Source organism: Amblyraja radiata, chromosome 23 (genome assembly GCF_010909765.2).
Source record: "Amblyraja radiata isolate CabotCenter1 chromosome 23, sAmbRad1.1.pri, whole genome shotgun sequence".
NCBI lineage: Eukaryota > Metazoa > Chordata > Chondrichthyes > Rajiformes > Rajidae > Amblyraja > Amblyraja radiata.
Genome location: NC_045978.1, coordinates 18,386,875 through 18,405,315, shown reverse-complemented (window position 1 = coordinate 18,405,315; position 18,441 = coordinate 18,386,875). Strand labels below are relative to the sequence as shown.

At 41.1% G+C, this 18,441-nt stretch overlaps 1 protein-coding gene across 1 annotated transcript in view; it reads right to left on the bottom strand.

The window, feature by feature from the left end:
- Window positions 1-18,441, bottom strand: part of slc12a5 (solute carrier family 12 member 5) — a 316,555-nt gene that overhangs the window by 6,241 nt on the left and 291,873 nt on the right. The window contains exons 18-25 of the mRNA XM_033041637.1: window positions 8,441-8,636; window positions 6,667-6,836; window positions 4,631-4,762; window positions 3,830-3,937; window positions 2,617-2,739; window positions 1,846-2,033; window positions 1,574-1,588; window positions 903-1,036 (exon numbers count right to left, since the gene is read on the bottom strand). Coding sequence (XP_032897528.1) covers window positions 903-1,036; window positions 1,574-1,588; window positions 1,846-2,033; window positions 2,617-2,739; window positions 3,830-3,937; window positions 4,631-4,762; window positions 6,667-6,836; window positions 8,441-8,636 — 1,066 coding nt within the window. The remainder of the gene's footprint in view (window positions 1-902; window positions 1,037-1,573; window positions 1,589-1,845; window positions 2,034-2,616; window positions 2,740-3,829; window positions 3,938-4,630; window positions 4,763-6,666; window positions 6,837-8,440; window positions 8,637-18,441) is intronic.

Sequence of the window (18,441 nt, the reverse complement as noted above, 5' to 3'; positions counted from 1 at the left end):
ATTAAATCTTACCAACCTGAAATGCCGACTTGGTTTCTTGCTCTGCAAAAGTAACCTGACTTGTTGAATCTCTCTGACACTTTCTGTATACATTTACGATTTCTAGCAGTCAGTTTTATTGTGCTTTAATTGGCCAGAAATGCTACAATTAAGATTAGTCTAACTTGGTTGAAAGGTTTTCAACAAGAGAAGGAGAGCTGTTAACCTTCTTACACGAAAAGACTGTGCCAACTTATGACTATTAATTGACAGGAATAAAAAATTTCTAGCTCGGTTAAATAACAATTTAAACACAAAGTACGTGCTATAACACCAGGATAAGTGTTCACCCAAGAAAACCAAGCCCAGTACTATCTAAACTGATTATCCAAACACCGTATGCAATAATAAACTACATACATGTTAACAAGCACATAAAAACGATTGGGTACATGCAAGTATATCATTGGGGATATCAAGTGTGCACCTCCCTTCACATCGCTCAGCGATTAGTTCTATCGTCCCAGGACTACCCCCCTCAATAATTGCTCTCACCACCTATGCTTCCAGTACTAAATAAAGGAAACTTCAGATGATTCATTCACTTAAACAAATGCTAAACACTCGCATCCTGTCTTCCACTTATCCTAACCAATCATTAAATAGTCGTAGCGCCACAAATATCAACCTCGCATAACACCGGGATACATCTACATGGGAATGCATTTGCAAAGAAATACACATACCATGCGTTGTTCATTTCCTTTCTGCTCCCAACTGACACTCTATCTTCTCCACCAAATCCACATACTACCTTGCTCTGCAAAAATGGCTGGTTATAGGTGCCTGATATAATGGTTTCAATATCAATGCATAATGTCCTAAGAAATATCACCAGTGGGCTGAGGGAGAGATAAGGATACAGTTTTCATCTCCGTTCCGATTTTTAGGAGGTCCAGGCATGTTCAGGAGGACCAGCTTTGCTTCTTGCGACTTCTTCACAATAGCTTCATTCAGTTTCACTGCTGTGTGCATCCGCCGAACATTTGACTGATTTCTGATTAACAGAGAAAATTATCATCCTTTGCACTACAAATTAATAAATGCTTGTGTAGAATGAGACTCATTGAAAGTGAGTGCTAAACCTTAGGAGTAACTGGCGGTGCTAAGAGAGCTGTATTTTAATACCATTACTTTGTGAAGGAGCAGGTCTTTAAAAAAATATTGCATCATCACAGTAAATATACAACGCTCAACTCAATTATTAATATCATCAGGCCAGTTCCTTTGTGGACCATCTAATACTGAAAAATTATCAAGCAGCATTACGATTTTCTTAAAAACTGCTTATATACCCCCGGGAGAATATCATACTCTAGTTTTTGTTACCTGTTGATTTCTTGCCAATCACCTAATCGAGAGAGCACTGATTGACCTAAACAACGGTCAGTATTGTGGCCTCATTAACTTTGTAATGTTAAAATATCAGCTATGTCCATGGGCAGTGGAACTGTAAATGCCATGTAAACAAAGCACATAAATCTACCAATGGATGAAGAAGAAATAAGATGGGAAAGCAATAAATTTGACTTACAGATTCTCCCACTCACTGGTAGCATAAAGAAAGTGAGAGAAAAAAAGAAATTAAAATTGTTAATGATTCTGACAATTTAAAAAAAAACACTCTTGCAGCTTTAAGAAGCTTAAAACCAAGCAAAGTATAAAGGTTCTAATATTCACACAGGAACACCTACATCAATCCAAATATATTAATCTAATTTTATTCACTACAATGCGAATAAGGTTTAGTTATATCACTTCCCAGCTTCTCCATTGTGTGAACCATTTCAGATTAAATATACTTACGGTTTCATACTGAAGAGATCCCGGATTTCTTCTGGTGTCACAGGTCCTTTGTTTTTGTTCTTATCTCCTGTTAACTTATCTTTTGTCCAGGTCATGTGAACTTTCTCTCCAGGTGTGCTCACTTCATCTGCAGGTGACTGAGAAGCTATTGACTGAGTGGAAACTGTTTTGTCAAGAATCAACTGAACCTGGAGTGTGGAGAAAGAGAGAATATAACAGGAATATGCAGCATGAGTAGTGGCATGGAATCTGATCAACCACTGAACACACACAGAAGGCTCTTAGCCTAAAATATTTGTATATAGATATACCATGTTCCTTCCTGTACCATTTAATCATAGCGCAGTAAAATAGCTGGAAAGGGGATTTTATTTTGGACGCCTGTAGAAAACTGGTATTTGACAATGGGCTCAGCATTATCTATGCCCAACCTTTCCCTTCATTGTAGTTGGCAGAAAGAAAATAGGGAATCCCCTGCACTGACTCATCAGCTTCCTGCTGAAGAAGGAGTAATGGTATGGGTGGGGGAGCAAGGGGGTGTTTAGTTGTGATGTCCATCCCACTGTAATCTGTGGAAGGTTGATGGATCAGTGAGTCCCTGTTCTTAATTTCTTGAGTTCTTTATCAACTTTCAAAACTCCAGTTCCAAAGTGGTGCATAACTTTCTGTCAACTCTTCATCCATCTGTACAGATCCTTCAGCTTGGACCCATTCATTAATGGGGTTGGAATAAGATTTGGAATCACCAATCATTTGCTACAATCACAATACCTCCTCCTCAGGCTTCTCTTCAACACTTCCCTCCTGTTCCTCCTGAGATCCCATGCGCAGCTTGGCTTTCGCTGGATGTTTACGACGAATGGAGCCACGCGATTCATCGGTGATGCTCTGAATCTGGGCAACAGAGAAAGTGAACAGTGGGGTAAGTTACCTCAAGAACTCTGGCTTCTTTTGTTGAGGAAATGACTTCAGTGACTGAGAGGTTCAGGGAGATATCATCGAGTCTCAATGATTGATTTGGCTTTTTGTTAAGATAATTAATATTTTCTCATCTTTAATAACTTCCTTTCCCATTTAGCATTTAGACAATAGACAATAGGTGCGGGAGTAGGCCATTCAGCCATTCGAGCCAGCACCGCCATTCACTGTAATCATGGCTGATCATTCACAATCAGTACCCCGTTCCTGCCTTCTCCCCATATCCCTTGGCTTATCCCTTATTCTTAAACTGTGGCCCCTGGCTCTGGACTCTCCCAACATTGGGAACATGTTTCCTGCCTCTAGCGTGTCCAAACCCTTAATAATCTTATGTGTTTCAATAAGATTCCCTCTCATCCTTCTAAATTCCAGAATATACAAGCCATTCCGCTCCATTCTATCAACATATGACAGTCCCGCCATCCGGCAATTAACGCTGCACTCCCTCAATAGCAAGAATGTCCTTCCTCAAATTTGGAGACCAAAACTGCACACAATACTTCAGGTGTAGTCTCACTAGGGCCCTGTACAATTGCAGAAGGACCTCTTTGCTCCTAGACTCAACTCCTCTTGTTATGAAGGTCAACATGCCATTCGCTTTCTTTACTGCCTTGAGAAAGACGGGAGAGAAATCCAGTCTTATTACCAGACCACTGGTTGAACCATCCATCATTTAAACCTACTCCTTGTTTCTACTCAGCCTGACACAGCATCAGTTATCTGTGCAACTTTGCATGTTGTGTAGCATAACAAATGAATATTATCAACACAGTTGCATTCCCAGTTATTCCAGGGTCTAAACTTCTGATGTGCAGTTCAGTACATTTCCCAGGCACAATTTTCTCTCAGCTAGTCCTTTGTTCTGCATTCATATGGGTTAATACCATTTCACAAAAGATAATGGGTTAATAGTTTCAACAAAATAAGTTCTACATTTTAAGATTTTATAAACTTAACCAGTAGCCGGAAGAAGAGATGACTTGGGACAAAATAACTGATCCTGTACCTCACGCTCTCTCTCATTCTTCGTCAGTTGCATTTCCTTCAGGATCTGGGACCGCTGCTCCATCATCAGTGTTCGCTCATAAGTATAAGCTGAGATGTCACTGTCATGCTGTAGGGGGTGAGTCAGATAAAAATGAAACTTTCTTCAACTGGTCATATTACTTTGGAATAAATAAAATATCAATATGTCAGAAGTGGTAGAGAAGAGGGGATGCAGGGATGGGTAGTTGGGGTTGAGACGTGTCAGGGATAGGAGTGGTGGGGTTTTGGGAGTCTGCAGAGGTGCATTAGAGATAGATATGCAGTTAAAGGTTCTTGAGAGTGAGTTGGGGACAGTTGGGGGTGCTGTGGGTAGGTGAGGCCCCAATTACCCATGAGATGACGAGTTTAAACAAATTAAACTGATGGATAACTGATGTCTGCTTCTTCCAGCTGTCAACTTTGATACCTGTGTCTACACTACTGACACAGCATGTTGTTAACCTCCTTCTCTTTGGGTCAATGATGCAGCTGTAATAGAATATCGTGCTGAGTGGATCATTAAAAAAGAGTGAAAATCTCTTTCCATGGGAATTTAAAATGTACACATGTCATCCACTTGGGCCTGTGACAATTGGCAATTATTTTTTATATATGTGCCTGTTGCTAGAAGAGGTCTCTAGTAGGGTAAATTCCATTTGTCACAGACGGAATATGGCCACTGTGAATTCCAAAGTGCTCATCCTTTCTTTTAGTCCATTGATAATAATGATAGCAAAATGTACTTATCCACATATCTCCATACTTCACTGATGTCTCATACCATCTCTACGACTTCCACTTCGGCTACAATACGCAGGTGATAGAGGAATACGATAAGGTCCTTCTTCATCTGGATACTATTATCTTCCATCTGGGCCACTGTAAAAATGCGCATCTTGCACTTCTTCCACACCTATCAGTCAATGAAAGGGCAGAAACAGGCTCAGCAATGCCTTGTCGAATACAGCTTTACAATGAGCTGTAATGATATTAACCTTACATTTATCAATGAATTTTACGAATAAGTTATGTTACTTTCCCTGAGATCTTGAAATGGCATCCACCATGCCTGTCACATCAGAATTGATCTGGGGTGACCCTTTTCTTCAAAGAATCTTCAATCTTCAAAGACAGCGCTACATCCTAAAATTTCTGAAATTACTTGGAAGGATCTTGCCATATAAGATGAGAAGATAGTTTCCCATAAGTCCTGGAAGAAAGACCATGCAATTTCTTGGGAGGTGTGCTCAATTCTTGGGTTTCTTTTGGATTGTAATGGAGTGGGATCACTACTGATTGACATTTTGAGTTCCAGCTAATTTGGCTCATTCAATTGATGGTCTATGATGATATGCTGCATTCTATGAGGATCCCGGTCTCTGGATGGAGACAGCCGGGAAGGATAGGGTGGATGGGATGTTCCAGTGCAGGTAGGCTTGCAAGAATCATTGGGACTCTTCTCGAGAATGGGAGGCATGCTCTCTTGACTGATCCTGCAATGGACCTTTCAACTGTAATGGGTAGGTAGATAGCTGAAATGTGAATTCAGTGTCATGGTGCTCCATAGTGTTGTGCTGTTGATTTAGCAAACTGCACTAAGTGTGATCACAGCCTGCCAGTTGGCACAATGGTGGTGCTCTGAATGAAACTGAAGTCTGTAAAGAATGTTCATAAGTTATAGGAGCAGAATTAGGCCATTCTGCCCATCAAATCTACTCTACCATTTAATCATGACTGATTTCCCTTTCCATCTCAACCCCATTCTCCTGCCTTCTCCCCAATACCCCTGACACCCTTACTGATCAAGAATGTATCTCATGTTTTGTGTCTGGTGAATAGGCATGTTACCTCTGAAACACTAAGACTCTGCCTGCAATGAGTAATGATTGTACTCTCTTAAGTGCACTGATGAATGTTCTTACCTGGGTATGGAAGGGGGAGCATAAATTAAAAGCAATTAATCTTTAGGCCATAATGAAATACAAGTAAATTATCTATCATATGGGGGAACAGACCAAACGGGTCTGCACTTGGTCTAGTATCTATTAAAATATTATGTGTGTGTGTGTGTGTGTGTGTGTGTGTTATTTTGCACGTGAAACGTATCTCCTCGAAAACCAGACACAAAAACACGGAGATTTTTACAATTTCGTTAGGGATTTAACATGTTCAGAAATCCACTCCTCTCTAGATTTCGTCAATTGTTTCCACAGATTTTGTATAAAACATAAAAAACTGCTCCGTCCCTGTGGTCCTGTATTAAGAATTATGTATTTCCTGTACTTTCTGTCCTATTGTCAATAGTATAGTCCTGCAGCTGTCTGTATTGCTGCTTGTACCTACACATATCTGTAACCACTGTCCTCTACATATTGTCCTATATTTCCTTTATTTGCTGCCCTATTTTACAGTCCTGCTGCAGTGATCCTGTATCTGTTTTCCTTACTGACTTTCCTGTACTTATGGTAATGTCCCATGGTAACGCCCCATGGTAATGCAGCGTAATGCATGGTAATGGCATGGTTATCCATGATAATGAGTAATCGCAGTGAGATTTACTATACTGGGAGATGATGGTGTCAATTCTTGACCAAAATTTGATAACAGTTAAGAAAAGTCTCGACCCAAAACGTCACCCATTCCTTCTATCCAGAGATGCTGCCTGTCCCGCTGAGTTACTCCAGCAATTTGTGTCTATCTTCGGTTTAAACCAGCATCTGCATTTCCTTCCTATAACAGTACTACTGTTGGTCGAGCAGAACTAATCAAACAACATGGTTGGATGATAAAGGGATTAATAGAACATTTCCGCCTTACCTTGTGCTGCCTGAGAAGGAACGGCAACAGCATCAGCATTCCTCCATCATGGACTATCCACCAGACATCGATATAACCCTCAGAGTACCTCTCCTGACTGGATGGGAAGGCTGCAATATTCTTAGCCACCAGAAGGGCTAAGCGGCCTGCGGTTGTTTCTCGAACCACTTCTACAAAAAGAGAGGGCATAAAATGTTTTGTTGTTGCTCTAACTGCTGGGATCTCTCACTCCTGCATTCACAGAATCTTTTGAAAGCACATTATTATTATCATTAACTTATTCAGAAGAAAGATTTTAATGGGAACTCATCAAAAACAAGAGAAAATAACCTAAATTAAAAATGAAACAGTTTACCTCACAAAGTGCTGCAGAAATCAGGAATTTGCTACTGTGTCCATACACTGCAATAGGTCCAGACTAATGATAGGTGCTGTTTCTCAAGCTCGTTGGACCTCATTATAACAATGCAGGAGGCCAAGTCATCCAGGTGAGATATTGTTTAAGAAGGAACTGCAGATGCTAAAGGTAGACAAAAGGTAGAAGGTATCCGAAGGTAGACAAAAATGCTGGAGAAACTCAGTGGGTGAGGCAGCATCAATATCCTTCGCTCCATTGATGCTGCCTCACCCGCTGAGTTTCTCCAGCATTTTTGTCTACCAGGTGAGATATTGGTTCAGTTTTGTTCTGTCCCCAGCACCACCGCCCTGCGGGCCTTATCCTGCATTCCTCCGTTTCACAGCTCTCACACGTCTTTATCACCACTCTCACTCTCCAACTCTCCTCATTTCCTATCTTTCATGTTTTCCCTTCCTTACTGTCTCCATTGATCCATCTGTCTGATGACCTAATTTACAGCTCATTTACAGAGAGTCTCACCTTATCAGAGATATTCCCTTTGTCCTGTCCATCCCTCCTCCAATTTTCCTGCAGCTTGATACTCAGTTATTTTCTCTGTTTACCTGTTCTAAGGTTCTTCAGCCTAAAACTTGAACCTTGCTCCTCTTTTCCACAGACACTGTCTGACAACTGCAAACTTTTAGCATCTGCAGCTTTATGAATTTCAGATATCAGGAATTCCCTTCTTAAAGGATTGCTGGTGTTGTAGATAACTCAAGTGTGAGGTTGATACATTTCCATTAGTCAAGTAATTGTCATTCCAGGACTACAGTAGGCAAGTGAAATGAAGGCAAAGTTAGCATGTTCTGATTTCAATCTAAATTAGGATTGAACACACGTCTTTGGAGTGGTAAATTAGCAGCTTTATGCAACGTTATGCTACCCGATGGGTAGGGGTATATAATAATATTATATATCAGACAATTTCCAAGAAAGACTATATACCAAACTTCAATATTTTACTGACCCATTTCTTAAGCCAGGTATTTTCATTCTTTTGGGGTTCCTTAAGATCTCCTGGTAAATAATTCTTTTTTACACATTTTTCTCCCTCTTATTGAATGTGACCATTGTGACTACAAAGCTATTGTGTGAACGGTGACACGAGAGAGCAGAAATTAAACAATCCAGTGAATTTGTGTATAAATATTGACTCATTGTGAGTGGTTTTGAACTCTAACCCTATTAACCCGAGTTATCAGCGCAATCTTCACATCGGATTATAAAAGAAAATGCAATAACTATTTCTACTACTAATTTCTTTTAATTCTTTTTCAATGCAATTCCTGTGCTATTTTCAAAAGACACATGTATTTTGTCACCGCTTCAGCTTGAATGGAAAGCTCTTTAACGTTCTTTGTTAAATGTTACACATACCAATTATATTTTTCCACGTTCTGGGATCATCAGATTGCCTCCAAGCTCTTGGCCAACCCATCAGGACAGTGTTGTGCTGCATTCCTCCTAGACCACATGACTGGATGAGGTGGGACATGCCATCGCGCAGGTTGGACGATACGACTGCCTGGCAGAACCCCTTCACCTTCTCCACTTCCATGAGACGTTTAATCGACTGTCCAGAGAGACACAGAGGGGGTAAAGTGGGAAAGAGAATAATTTGGACAGATTGTCAGAGACATCAGTATTTGTGTGACTGCTTGATGGAGTGGGCTGCAATAACTGGAAAGAGCATGTTTAATCAACAATACAGAGGATTGATTTGAAATCTTTATTAACAGGTCTTTACAACTTTTCCTTCTTTCCCTGGACAGGTTTGAATCATTTGTCACACCTACGGTGGTGGGTGTAAGCAATTAGCTGACAGAGGAGGTAGTTGAGGCAGGTATTATAACAACATTTAATATACATTTGGACAGGTACATGGATCGGAAAGGTTTAGAGGGATATTTCCTCTATATTTCAAGGGAAATACAGGCAGATGGGACTATTGTAGATGGGGCACCTTGGTCAGCATTGTCAATCTGGGCCGAAAGACCTATTTCCATGCTGTATGACTGACTCATTCGGCAGCAGTTTATAAATTCCTGAAAAATCTAACTGCAAAGGTCTTAAATTATACTTTTCAAAAGTCTTGAAGTACTTTGGTTTGTGATATCACAGGCAGAATCTTTCATGCCGAGCAATATTGGAAATAAAAACAAAAACATTTGACAAATACTCAACATCTGAGTATTTTCAGCACTTTCTAGTTTTATTTCAGATTTCTGGCATCTGCTGATTTTGCTATTTGAGCAGTTATCTGAAGCAGTACATACTTCATTGCTCTCGTTACCAGTCCAACATGCTTGTGGGATGGTGATCATGTTTCTCAGTTCCCCATTCTGCACTTCAGCAGTGAGTAATTCTTGTAAAAACTCACTTTGACAGCAACAATGTAACAAATAGTAGCAGTTAAAAAATAATTGCCTCAATCAATTAAATCTTCAGGGATTGTTCTTGCAAAAGCAGTTTATGATATTTATAATATATCTTTTACAATGCAGAAAACTTATTAGTCGTTTTTATATGTAATTGGAAATATCTTACCTCTGCAATGAGGGATGGAAAAATCAGAAATCAAATGAAGTGAAATAAAACTATAGACATATAAACTCTTGGTTCAACATAAATAGTGCTAGGGAACAGAAACAAACGTTGCTACCTACTGCTCCAGTGGTTTTTTGAAAATGTAGTGTCAGATGAGGTTGTTTAGAGACACTAATGTGGGTGGTATGTATCGTAGATAATGAAGCTGATTATCAAAAATAGTGGAGAGATCTTCCCCCAGCTTCAGACTGCCACCTAGGGCCAATTGAAAAACTACTGTCTGGCATGGCATGGCACAGGAGGGTGAATGCTTCCTGAGATGCTCTGATGGGAGGTGGATTGATGTCTCGGTGAGGGGGGTAATGATTGTTATGAACCAGGGTGCACAGCAACCACTCATGGGTAGATGTTGGTGCATGACACACTGACAGCCTGTCCACCATTGCACCAACCTCCGAACTCTAACACTGCCCAGCCAGCAGACACGGTCCCCCATGGAAGCAGCACTCTGCTCAGGGTGAGGAAAGGGGGCTGGAAGAGTATTCCTGTGTGCCATGTCTCTGTTCTGGCCGGAAGGAGAATTGTTCATTCATGACCATGCAGGACAGCGCGTTGTTCTCATGCATTATTCCTTTACTTCTGGAGATCTGTGAATTACTGATGGGTGAAGCCACTGTGCTCACAGAGAGCTGCCCGCTCATGAGCATCCTCCTTCTGTTCAAGACATCAGCCCACTCCCTGGGGATATGCTGCTATTCTTGAGATGCTTCAAGTTGCTATCAATGGAGTGTTTATTCCTCCAGCCATGTCAGAATCAGACTGCTTAGAAGCAGAAACACATTCTGTGGCCTCTTGACAGGTGTGATTAACTCTATGTGTGTGTGAGAGTGTGGGTGCATGTGTGCGTGTGTGCGTGCGTATGTGTGTGAAGCTCCCTTGACATACCTTGTGACACTAGGGGATTTCTTCAGATGTTGTGCTGTGGTTCAAGGCTTCAGATTCTGGAAATTAAAGTGCAACTCCCCCTGCTTGACTCATCCTAAGGAGATCCTGACTGGTCATCCAGACCCTCTAGAGGTCATAACTTCTTACCTGTGTTTTTCAAGTTACTGATTTTTCAGGGTCTGGGCATCACTGGCAAGGCTAGCATTTGTTGCCCATCCCTATTAATCCTGAAGTAGGGACGAGCCACCCTCTTGAACCATTGCGGTATTTTTGGTGAAGGTGTTCCCACAGTGCTGTTGGGAATGGAGTTCCAGGATTTATACCCAGTGATGATGAAGGACCAGTGATATATTTCCAAATCAGGACAGTGAAGGACTTGGAGAGAGACCTGCAGGAGATGGTATCCTCATGCACTAGCTGCTTAGACCGCTGAGTTCTCCTAGCACTCTCTTGCTGGGGATGGACATTGCCTGGCACTTTTAAGGTGTGATTGTTACTTTCCACTTCCTCGCCCATGGTGTCTCAGTCTTGCTGCGTGCAAGCACAGGCTGCTCCATTTGCTGAGGAGTTACAAATGGATTCAAAGACACTGCAATCATTAGTGAACCTTCTAACCTTCTAATGAAAGGTTGGCATTGATGAAGCAGCTGAAGTTAGTAAGATCTATTTTAAAAATAAAGGCACCTGCATCTCTCTGTAAATAGGCCAAGCACAAAAATGAAGCAACCTCGTTCAGATGAACTTTGGAGCATTAATCTCACATGACACTCCCTAAAAAAAGCACTATGAATGGTGGCCTTGAGGTAGATCACCTGGAAATGGTTCTAACATTTCATTGAAACTTGCATTTCAAACTTAAGCGTGAAAGCTATTTATTCTCATATTTAGAAACCTTTGACAATAACTCACATCTCAGAATCTGTCAGGCTTTGAAATTAAATTTACTGGATGATTAAGATTAATTTGCCAAATAGCTTAAACACACTATGCCTGCACAAATAGAATACTGTGCTTCAATTGTTTATGCAAAGTACTGTTGACTATTTGGTGTAGAATAGGTTAAAAACAATTGTTTCCTCTATATATTTTCTTACAGCATAGAAGGAGATCTTTCAGTCAATGGCAGCTCTCTGAGTAATTCCAGGGCTCCACTAACTTTCCCCATATTTCCATCAAATAGATCACCAGCGTCCACGGGGCAATTTCACAGTGCCCGGTTAACCTCACAATCTGCATGGAATTTGGGATGTGGGTGGAAACCAGAGTATCCAGTGGAACCTCATATGGTCATAGAGAGAACATATGTATAAACCCACACAGGCAGCACCAGTGGTCAGGACTGAACCTTTGCGCAGCTGTGCCATTGTGTAGTTATATCATCTCTGTCAAATCTAAGGTGAAATACCAGACGCATCTGGGAGTTTAGTTAGATAAATCTTTGAAGGTGGTAGTTTGCAGGGCTGGGTAGCAATGTTGCTAAAATAAAACGTATGTGACCATTGGCTTTAACACAAACATACAAAACACCCCCTGGTGAAGTCCTTTGGGAGTAATTTGGGCTAGCTGTGACAGCTGAGGAAACATTGCTGACCGCAGATAAATTCTGCATCTGTTCACTGGTCAGAACGACAACCATCTGTAACCTTTGCAGTGCTATCTTCATATGTAAGCAGGCAGCACCACACTGCAGCACATCCATGATATAGAGCTACAAGAAGCTATATTTATCCCTCATAACTAGCTTACTAAACTTGACACTTGCTATGCATATGAATCATTTCTTCAAAATCAAATTGATAGCCCCAGGTTAGTAATAAGACAGTCACTGCTGCACATGTGGAGGTGAATAGTTTGCTTTTGCATCTTGTAGCCGGTCAAATCTCAATACAGTTATAATGCTAGTGACTGATTAAAGCTACCCTCAAATACGAGACTCTACCTGAAATCAGCTGCTATTCTTGTGCCAGCATTGATTTGAACAAAATTAATAGCTCGCTTATGATTGTGTGTCATTGATACTCACAACAATGAACAATGATTAGCACTAGGTGGCCAATATATTTGGTGGTAATAAAGTGATATGTAGTGACAGTACTTCATTTTCTTGACATCACTTCAATTAACTCCGAAGATTCCCAGCTTGATTGCATCCAATGAGTTATGTGAAAAGCCAGAATGTGGAAACTGCAATCTAAAACCCACCAATTACATTGGATAGGAGTAGAGGCCGCCTCTTTATTGATTTTGATCCAGCATCGAAGACAAGAGCATAGGATAACATAGGATAACACCTGGGAGCAAACTACCTGTATAAATCAACCGTAAATCACATTTGCAATGACAATTATTTTGTGTGATAGTCATCTCTTCAGAAAACAATCTCGTTCTAATTATATTTTTCTGCCGGCAAAAGTTGTGAGTCAAAATTAATCTATTGCTGCCAGTCATTCAATTTTCAAAATGTTGTGTCAGACAAACTGAGATGAGAAACGTTTAGAGTTTGTTGTTCAAATTTTAATCAGAAATTGATTTTTTTTAAACTGGGATCTGTTTTCCATTAAAATATTGCAAAAGTTTTGTTATTAAAATTCTGAATTGTTTCTCACAACATCTTCAAGGAGCTGTTATTTTTGATCTGCCTTTTGGTAAGGTCAAAAGAGGCAGCTAAAATGAATGGGTGACAAACAGATTTTTCATGCACAGAAGTACAACATCAAGTAGACCAGAAATGCAGTTCGGAAAAATGCCGATGCATTCATCCCAAGGACATGGTGAGAAAACAATTTTGATGAAAATTTACAAGGCATGATCAGTTAGTTTGCAGATGACACAAAAGTGGGCTGCATCATATAGTGAAGGAGGATGAGGGGTTAACTTATACATGTGTATAATATCATGAGGGGAATACATTCATGCATAGAGCCTTTTAGCCGGAGTATGGGAATTAAGAACCAGAGGACATAGATTTAGGGTGAGCGAGAAAGATTTAATAAGGACCTGAGGGCAACTTTTTCACGCAAGGTAGGTGTGCATATGGTATGAGCTGCCAGGGGATGTTGTTGAGGCAGATACTATTACTACATTTAAAATACATTTGGACAGGTACATGGATAGGAAATGTTTAGAAGGATATGGGCCAAATGCAGGTAGGGGATTAGTGTAGATGAGGCAACTTGGTCAGCATGGGCAAGTTGGGCCAAAGAGCCTGTTTCCATGCTGAATGACTCTCTGACTATACTGTAAAGGCTGAAGAACGCCATACACAATAGTTTCTAAATTCAGTAACAGTCTGGGCTCCACTGAACAAGCTGTTTAGAATCTGTTATCGATAAATTAAGTGGTTAATCTAGGCTTTTTAAAATCATATATCTTTGATGTTTGCTCTCTAATTATCATCCAATTAAATTACAGCGACTGTCGACTTTTAATATTATGAGTTTATTTACTATTGGGTTAATCCAAGTAGTTTAAAATTCTGAAAATTTAACATTCTTTACAGTGCAGAATGCAATTAATATTTTGGGCTGCTGTCATATATTATGATGATGAAGTCAAAGAATTTGTAATCTGAGGAAATACATTCTTGCCATAGAGGGAGTACAGAGAAGGTTCACCAGACTGATTCCTGGGATGGCGGGACTTTCATTTGAAGAAAGACTGGATAGATTCGGCTTGTACTCGCTAGAATTTAGAAGATTGAGGGGGGATCTTATAGAAACGTACAAAATTCTTAAGGGGTTGGACAAGCTAGATGCAGGAAGATTGTTCCCGATGTTGGGGAAGTCCAGAACAAGGGGTCACAGTTTAAGGATAAGGGGGAAGTCTTTTAGGACCGAGATGAGAAAAACATTTTTCACACAGAGAGTGGTGAATCTGTGGAATTCTCTGCCACAGAAGGTAGTTGAGGCCTGTTCATTGGCTTATATTTAAGAGGGAGTTAGATGTGGCCCTTGTGGCTAAAGGGATCAGGGGGTATGGAGAGAAGGCAGGTACAGGATAGTGAGGTGGAAGATCAACCATGATCATATTGAATGGCGGTGCAGGCTCGAAGGGCCGAATGGCCTACTCCTGCACCTATTTTCTATGTTTCTATGTTTCTATGTAAACAATCCTGGCTGAAAGGATAGGGCCATAAGTTTGGTTTACTTGGAGAATCTATCACAATATTTCAGTTTGCAATTCCGAATAGTTGTTTATCATTGCTAATTGTAGTTAGTGGAAGACTGATTGCATGATGGATTGGGGCAGAGTACCATTTCTTTTGAAATTGTAAATTGATAAAAAAACATTATTTGGAACTTCAAAAGTGTCCCTTCTACATACCTGTGGTAATTATAACACAGTTGGAGTTACAAGAACATTTAGGACAACAAAATATGTTTGAAAAGAGAAACCATGCTCGTGTTTGGGAACAGGAAAACACAAGCAATCAACAGTTCAGCATAATTAAGGAAAATCATTGTATGCCTGTGTAAAGAAAAGTAGGGAACAAACTTCCCTCCAGCCTCACTATCCCAAGGCATTTCACAAGAAAGATCACACAGGAAATGTGTGAATCATTTTTTTCCTTTCAATGGAAGTCTGTCAGTATGAATCTGTCAGACATGATCTGGAACAAAATAATTCCTTGCTCAGGTGCATACAAGAGCCAATAACTATAAAGTTGTTCTATTCTGGGCCTCACATCACAGGCAAAGATTGGGTTTGTTTTTTGGTATGGCTTTACCAGATTAACTCGACTGAAGACAGATAATTCTTGCTGGAATACAGAGGGAAACATTAAAAATTAATGAGGTTTAACTGCACACTATTGAAACCAAGGACCATTAGAATGCATAGCTCAGTTGTAGTTCAGTTAACATCTGCTGACAAATAATGATTTAACTCGATCAAAAGATATAATTCCAGAAAAAAATGGAAAACATGAATTCAATGAATATTAGAATTTCATTTTTGTATATATATTTATGTTCATTGCCATCTTCAGCCTGAAGAGCATGCTTAAAGTATGCTCCTAGATTTAGCTAACAGAATTGATTTCAGCTGAGGAAATGGCTGATGCCCGGCAACTATTTAATATTTTAGACTGGGAATAGGAGTAGAGATACCACCAGTGTTTCTGCTGTACATTTGGAAAATATGACACCCAGACTTGGCAGCAACACCCCACTACCACTTTGCCTAAAACGACGGATCAGGGTCCACCAGATGCAATGTTCAGGCGATTCTATGAAGTGGACGACCGTCTTTCTGACTGAAAGCCTGGATACTGTAAATATGGAAATTAGTGTCACAGTTTAAGGATAAGGGGGAAATCTTTTAGGACCGAGATGAGAAAAACATTTTTCACACAGAGAGTGGTGAATCTCTGGAATTCTCTGCCACAGAAAGTAGTTGGGGCCAGTTCATTGGCTATATTTAAGAGGGAGTTAGATTTTGTCCTTGTGGCTAAAGGGATCAGGGGGTATGGAGAGAAGGCAGGTACTGGATACTGAGTTGGATGATCAGCAATGATCATATTGAATGGCGGTGCAGGCTTGAAGGGTCGAATGGCCTACTCCTGCACCTATTTTCTATGTTTCTATGTTTCTATGTTTCCAGATTCTCAGGAAGCCAGTTTTAAGTTTTTCATTGCACAATTCAGATCCCAATGGCTGGAAGGTAAGCCTCTTGCCATTGTCAAGAGCACAGAATGGGCTAACCAAATGTTCCAACGGAGCTATGGAAACTGCTTAGGGACTGTTGCAGGAAGTTTTTATTTCTTCTCTTCTATTCCTCTTCCTCTTCCTCTTCCACTTCCTCTTTCTCTTTCTCTTCCTCTTTCTCTTCTCTCCAGAGATGCTGCCTGTCCCACTGAGTTACTCAGCATTTTGTGTCTACCTTTGATTTAATCCAGCATCTGCAGTTCTTTCCAACGCAGGAAGTTTTTATTTATTATTTTACTGATCTAGAAAAAGCCGGCAGTTATTTCTGGGCCTTGGAAAAAACTCCAGCCCAGGATCACCTTCCTCGGGTCATCGTCATCGGGTGGCAACGCACGCGGCAGCCTCGCCAGCGGTTTGTCCGTCCTTTCACCCTTTTTGTTGTTTTTAGTCTGTCTAAATGTTTTTAGTCTGTCTAATGTTTTTGGAGGTTTCTTCGTCTTTTTTATGTGGTGGGTGGGAGGGGAAGAGATGAAACCATTTCCCAGTCACTACTTGGTCGAGGATGCGTGTTTCTCCGAGTCGCATCTTCGCCTCCACCCTCGCAGGCCTATCATCTGGATTGTCGTGGCCTTTCCTGCCGGAGACAGGCCAGAGCTTCAGCCGAGGCGCAACACTGGATTCCATTGCGGAGTGGGCGATGCCTTACCGGGGATCGCTGTGTTGGAGCTCCAGAGTGTTGGGCCTGCTGATTAACACCGTGGAGCTGTGGTTTGCGGAGCTTCTAGCCACGGGCGGCACTGACTTTAACATCGCGGAGTCCTGAGATCTTTTGCTGGGGGTCGCAATCGTTGAATCTGCGTCCATCTCAGCCTATGGACTCCGGTAGGAAGTGGCCGATTCGGAAACTCCAAGCCGCTGAGTGTGTTCTTCCGTTCCGACGTCGGAGTTCCGATCATCCTGGCGATAGGGCCTGAACATCGGGCCGCCCGTAACGGCGACTGCGGAGGGCTCAAAGGCCCCGACCACTGGTGAACAATGAGGAAGATGACTGAACTTTATTGCCTTCCCTCACAGTGGGAAATGGTGATTCCACTGTGGGGGGATGTTTATGTTAAACTCTAGCGTGAATTGCATTCTTTTTTATTCGTACGGCTGTATGGTAACTCAAATCTCAATGTACCAATTGGTGCATGTGACAATAAATGTAACTTGAACTTGAACTTAAACTCTCTCTTCCCAAGATTGTCCTGTCAGCCAATTCAGCACAGGAGCCAACTGATTCCCATCTCTCCTCAATCAGTGAACTGCTGCAAAGACGGTGCATAATTCACATGGCCCGTCAGGGAAAAAAACATACAAATCATACTTTGAAGTAAGAATAATGCTTGGCTTGGATGATAAGATGCCATTAAAAGGAGTAGGAGCCTGAATACTTCAGTACAAAAACAGGCACATGAAGGTTGGAAACAGTCACATGAAGGTTGGAAACAGTCACAGGCCGCACACCCTCCATTGAGTGAGAATCAGTCACTGTTTTCTCTCACTTTCTATTATAGTAATGCTAAGTGTTTCTGGATTTTAAAAAATGTTTTGGTTTCTAGTAACTGCAGTTTATTGCTTTCATTTTTAGCAGAGTCATGAGTTTTTGATTTATTTAAAGGCCTGTTCTTGCAGTCACGCCATCAGTCACAGCAAAAGCTGGGCCATAGATTTCAAGTCATAGAAACTGGTATAAGACTCTTTCGGTTCCGAACATCAGGTAACCCTCCTATTCACTTTTGGCACTGAATTAGTGAGCTCACATAGAATGAAAAGTATAGTGTTGCACAGTACAGCTGGGTCAATGAGATGTAGAGAATACAGCCAACCAAATCAGTGTTGACCAGGTGCTCTTCAAACTCTGTGGTTGAGACATACTGCTAGGCGATGGTGTAAGAAGAAACTGCAGATGCTGGTTCACACTGAAGGTAGACGCAAAATGCTGGAGTAACTCAGCGGGTCAGGCAGCATCTCTGGAGAAAAGGAATAGGTGACTTTTATGGGTCAAGACCCTTCATCGGACTGAGAATCAGGGAAGGGGACACTGGAGGTATGGAGAGGTACAGAACAAAGCAGAGCCTCCATTGATGACTCAGGAAAGGTGAAGCCCACAATAGTCCAATGTTGGCTGGGATGAAGCGATAATGAAGGAATACAAACGGTGAAATTAGCAAGAGGACTGGGGTGGGGAGGGTTGGAGAG